The following is a 5,808-nucleotide window of genomic DNA, read 5'->3' as shown; positions in this document are numbered from 1 at the left end:
GCCACAAATGAAGCACTAGTTAAGGATCCAAATGTTGATATATTTTGAATAACCTGAGAGTGAAAATTTTCTTACAACGATGATGTATAAAACAAAGGGTACAACGTGTGTACTTTTTTACTTACATTTATTCTTTTAATTTATTCTCTTTTTTTTTTGGGGGGGGGGGTTGAGGAAGAAGGGGAGGTAGCTGCATCGAAAGGATGAGGAATTGAGGATGAATATGTATCAATAACTAAATAAACAACAATAATCTTGAGAAATTGACAGAAATATGTGCTGTCTTAATCAGACTTTCATTAATTGCCTTGCGGACTTTTTTACATGTCAGAATTTAAAAAAGAAAATAACCCAAATAATATAAAAATAAAATTACAAGAAAAAAAAAAAGAATTCTCTTACTATGGTACACTAATTAATTACCTTCTCCCTAAGGCCTAATTTTCTCCTTTTCTTTAAGGAAAATGAATCAGACCCTCTTGTGTTTTGACTTTCTTTGAAGCTTATATGTATTTACAATTTTAGGTCCTGAACGTATCAAGATTGTGTTCGTCTTGAACTTGGCAGTGTCCTTTGGAATGGTCAAGCTCAGGAAATACCAACATCACTAAGATCTAGAATTCGGTCCAATCAAAATTACTGAATTCAGTCAAACTTATCTCGTAACCGGAGCTCCGCAGCCCCTAGTCCTGAACTTTTGTGTAATATTTTTATTTTCATATTTCTTGAGGAAAAACCATTTGTGGTTTCTTCATCTTCATTTTATCTTCTCCTCCTTCTTCTTCTTGTTCTAATTTCATTTTTTTTTTTTTTTTGAAATGAAGTTTTCATCTCACTGCTTATTAGGCTTATAGTGATGAATTCTTGGGATATAGCTTAATGGGCAAACCATTTTGGGGAAGAGCAAATGGCCCATACTGAATTCCATTTTGTGGGCCCATCATAGACCACCTGTCAGAAATGAAGAAAGAAAAATCAGGAAAAATATATTTGACATACTATTTTTAGGAATTAAATGATGAGAATTCAGTTAGAATTTATTTCTTTTTTTGTTTTTGTTAAGTTCTGTTACTGACCTGTACTTTGTGGTCAAATGATGTACAAGAACCAAAATCTCCAGCTTGGCTAATTCATTCCCTGGACATGAGTGGACCCCATTGCCAAATGGCATGAAAGTATTGGGCTTTGGTGACACCTGTCACATAAAATGATTTGTCTCAGATAATATGATTTTTGTTGGGAAAAAAAGTAAATAACTAAATCTAAAGATTTGAGTATTATTTTCTCTGATATTTACCTCAAATCTTGAAGGATCAAATTTCTCTGGCTCAGGAAAATTGTCTGGGCTGTGGTGAATGTTTCTAAAGAGTGGTAGTACTTTCCATCCTTTAGGTATTAAATATCCTGAAATTATCAAAAGAAAATAAAAAAAATTAACAAATATAACAGGAAAAGAGTATTTTTTTTTAAATATCTAAAATAGGAAAATGATAGTTTTGACTTGAAAAAATCACAAGGGGTCAAAATTCACCTTCAAATTCAACATCTTCAACAGCTTCTCTGAAAGTAAAAGATAAGATAGAAGCAACTCTGAGTGTTTCTTGAATCACTCTTGTAGTCAAAGGCATCTTTTTAGTATCTGCCCAATTTAGAATTTTTTTTTCACCATTTTCCTCTTTATTTCTCATTATAGCCTCTTGTTCTTCCTGTAAAATAATAATAAAAAATTAATATTTATGCTTCCTATAATGAAACCATACTTATAAAAAAAAAATTAGGAATTTTCTTGATTTTTCTTAGGGTATGGATCTTACTGTGACAGCATGTAGGACACTAGGATTTTCTCCGAGAAATTTAAGGATCCATGTAAGAACACTAGCAGTAGTGTCTCTAGCTGCAAAAATCACACCAATGATATTATCTGCAATTTGTTCGTCAGTGAGTCCTTCTTTATCTCCCATAAAAGAACCGAGCAAATCGGTATGATTTATCTTCATTTCCCTTCTAGTTGAGATGATTTTGGCAACAATTTTTGCTAATTCCTTCCTTGCTTTCATTGCTTTGTTGAATAGTGTACCAGGAAGATTAATTGGCATTGAATTGTACCCTTTTTCAAGAATGTAATAACACCTCTTTAGATCTTCTCTGTACAGGATTTCATCTTTTCCAAATATTGAAATCAATGCAACGTTGAATGTATACTGCAAATGACCAAAAATGTAGAAAACAAGTTTAGTAAACTATCCAAAATGCAGCATTCAATAACAGAGTAAAAACAAACAGGGGACTCTGTTTTTCCCCTGTTCTTTGGTAAGTTTTAGTTGTAGGAAATTTGAGAACATACTGTCTTCATTTCTTGATAAGTGTTGATTAATCTTCCTTCGAATGATTCGAGCGTAGTTTTGGCGATGGGTTCGATATCTGGGACGATGTTTCTGATCGATTCAGGCATGAAAGCACGAAGTACTAATTTCCTCAACTTAGCATGGTAATCACCTTGATGAAAGAAAATTGCTTGTTTTCCCAACATTCTCTCTTTACTAGCTGGAAATGTAGGCTTAAATAAGTTAGCTCTTGTGACTAAAACTTGTTTAGCTGCTTCAGGACTTGATATCATCACACATTTACAACCCAATATGTGAGTCTTGAATATTGAACCATACCTATAAAAAAACAAAAAAAAAAAAACAACCCATTTTTCATTAGCAAATTGACATCAAGAAAATCAAGAGAAAACTAAAGAAAGTGAGTGAATTGTTTACTAACTTTTTGACTTTGGAGGCAAAGAAAACATTGGGATTTTGAGAGTAAAGTTGGAAAGTTTCTCCAATATAAGGCCAACCCAAAGTGCCAGGAGGAAGAGGCAATTTCTTGGCAGCAAAAGCCAAGAACTTGAAGATTGAATGGATAAGAAGAAGAGAGAAAGAAACAATAGCAAATAAGCAGAACATAGAAACAAACTCCATGTTTTTCCGTTAAGTTTCAACAGACAAAAGGTACTAAAAACAAGTACTTCAAATGTTGTTTGGTGCTAGGTTGCTAGTTTGAAACTTTGATGGTTTAATGAATGAAAAAAACCAAGTGCAAAGGGTGTATATATATAGATAAAATGAAAAAAGAAATGATTGATGGGGTGGGGTAAGGAGTAGGGGGTGGGGTCCTTTAATTTACAGCTTGAATCCCACACACGGAGTCTCCTTACAGCTCATTATTTTGTTGTATATATACAAAATAGAAAGAGAGCGGAAAGGAGAGTGTGTGGGGCACGTGTAAGTTTGGATATATGTAGAAAGTGTGTGCGAGTGAAGTAGGGGTAAAGGGTAGCCAGAAACGTTGATTTAGGATTTTAAATTTGTGGATTTCATATAAAAACGGGACGAAACTATGTATGACCAAGGGTGATAAATTCTTTACCGAAAAATTATACTATATAATAATAATAACTGAATTTATAATTAAATAATTATAAATATATAATAAAATATCTTAATATATATAAAATTTAAATAAAAATTACTGAACTCACGTAAATTCGTAATTGACGCAATAAATCCCACCAGAGTTTTGTGGGGGGTGGGGTATGAAAGTACAAGTTGGGGTAGGGGAAGAGTTGGTTGACTCCATCGACTGGCAGCGTACAGATTATGAAAGGGCAAAAGAGGCAAAAAAGGGTATAGAGGGGATGAACTTGTTATCCGTACAACCACCGTATAGGAATTTTAAACAATGATTAGCAAAGGGAATCAAGAGTTATAAATATAAATTTAACAGATGCATTAATATTCTTTAAGAAAAATTCCTTTTCCCATGAGAGGTTAAGCATGAACAAAAAAAAGTGATAGTTGGATTCAGTATTTTAATTTAATGAGTTCAATCTTCGGGTATATATTACCGAACTCATATCATATTTTAAATTATAGGTTGAAAACTTAAATTTTTTTTAAATAATTGATTAATTGTCACTAAAAAATATTTATATTTCAAGTCGAAAGTGTTGTATTAGATTTGAAAATTTGAGTATAAATCATAACATTATTTTTATAAGATTTGATAACTTTTCATATATATACATATTTCATGCTGAAAATATTGGATTGGATTGAAATTTGAATTATGAACTGATCAAAATAGGTTGAACCTAAAATAATTTACCAAACTATTAGATCAAAAATGATCAAAATAGTATAAATGTATAATCATAGGTCGAAAAGCCACCAAAGCCTAATATACAGAATCATATTTGAAGATGGGAAATTATGAAAATTTGAAAGAATTTAAACTTAAAAAAAACTTTTGCATTCAATTTTTTTTTCTTTCAAAAAGCAAACTAAAAAAGGAGGGGAGTTAGGTCATGTTAGACGGGTTTGATTATGACCCGTTATTTCACTTATCCTAACTTCAAACAATTTTGGCATGTTAGGTCATACTCATTTTTTTAATAACCCGTTTTGACTCGCTCTAATTTAACTGGTTGCCTCTTAATTTCCTCAAACTTTAACCTTTTTCTATTGTTTCTGAAATTACCATACATATTAAATGCAAGGTTGAAGGAGACTCGAAGCATGAATACTCCATGTATTATGAGATTTCTCTATTATTATAATATGAGTATAAAGTTTATTTTTGTTGTGTTGCCACGTGTTTGGTTGAATATGGATTCAACTTGATGTTTGACTTGACCACATCCTAGTTACATGGGTTGATTTTAGACTTGACAACTTGAAGTATTATAAAACTAAGAGAAGATATTAAAAAATGGTGAAAATTATTTACTCCCCTCTCAATTTTGAGCAGTACACGTTCTCTCCTGCATATGTAAATTGTAAAATATTTATTTTACCCTTAAACTCAACCTTTGTCTTTTTCTTTTACTTCTTTAAGATAATGATTTTTTTTCTTTTAAATCTATGTAACAGACTTATCTATAAAAAAATAAATATGTTTTTCAAGACAAAGAAAGAAAAGTGAAAAATAGTAATTAATTATTTACTATGAAAAAAAATTAAAAGTAATATTTTTGGATAAGTCTACAGTCACCGAGTTTGACCTGGAAAAGGGAAAAAAAGCTTAATTCGTCAATTTTGGAACCAATGGGTATGTAATTACTACTAATTAGAAAATTCAACAGTTGATTAACCATGCCCTTTAGAAAAACAAAAAAACCGTCATGAATATAGTGTTTCATAACTGCTTGATTTGTAAATTCACCATTTTGAACCACAGAATTTCTTTACTTTCAATCTTATAAGCATGAGCTATCGACCTTGTTTACCAAGTTCTTACAGCTTGTAATTTTCCGCCTAAATCTTCTTTGTTTCTTACTTATAAAAAAATCATGCCCTTGTCATTTAGCAATACTGCTTTTTCCAGCCTTGGAGCATGGTAAGCTGTTTTTGTATGACCTGTAGGTTACGGGTTCGAGTTGTAGAATCAATTATTGATACTTGTATCAGGATAGAATGCCTATATCACATTCTTTGGGTGCGGCCCTTCCCCAGCGTGAATGGGGGATTGATTACCCATAAAACGGTATAGTTGAATTTATACTTGGTCCTAAAATAATAAAATAAACAGAGAATTATGCAATACCTAGCCGTAGGATGTAGACGAAACAACAAAAGCAACAGTTCCGGGCACAATAACAACGAAATTAAAAAGTAAGAAGATAAGATTGTATTTAGCTTTGTATAAAATATAGCATAAGTTTTCCAGAAAATTCCTCCGCTTTACAATGATAACTGATCTCACTATTTATAGCTATGTCTAGGGAAGGAGGTTCAAGGATCGTGCCCTCTTTAAGGTCAATTA

The 5,808-nt window shown here is 31.8% G+C and overlaps 1 protein-coding gene across 1 annotated transcript; it reads right to left on the bottom strand.

Moving 5' to 3' along the window:
- Window positions 1-263: 263 nt before the first annotated feature.
- Window positions 264-3,072, bottom strand: LOC104098186 (abscisic acid 8'-hydroxylase CYP707A2). Its single transcript, XM_009604858.4, has 7 exons — window positions 2,767-3,072; window positions 2,345-2,663; window positions 1,815-2,201; window positions 1,532-1,706; window positions 1,298-1,404; window positions 1,077-1,195; window positions 264-951 (listed from the first exon to the last, which is right to left on the bottom strand). The coding sequence occupies exons 1-7, from the start codon at window positions 2,964-2,966 to the stop codon at window positions 849-851; spliced, it is 1,410 nt and encodes a 469-aa protein (XP_009603153.1). The 5' UTR covers window positions 2,967-3,072; the 3' UTR covers window positions 264-848.
- Between the last annotated feature and the right edge of the window lie 2,736 nt (window positions 3,073-5,808).

Source organism: Nicotiana tomentosiformis, chromosome 12 (genome assembly GCF_000390325.3).
Source record: "Nicotiana tomentosiformis chromosome 12, ASM39032v3, whole genome shotgun sequence".
Lineage (NCBI taxonomy): Eukaryota > Viridiplantae > Streptophyta > Magnoliopsida > Solanales > Solanaceae > Nicotiana > Nicotiana tomentosiformis.
The sequence above is the reverse complement of the archived record's forward strand: the minus strand, read 5'-3'. Positions and strand labels throughout refer to the sequence as shown.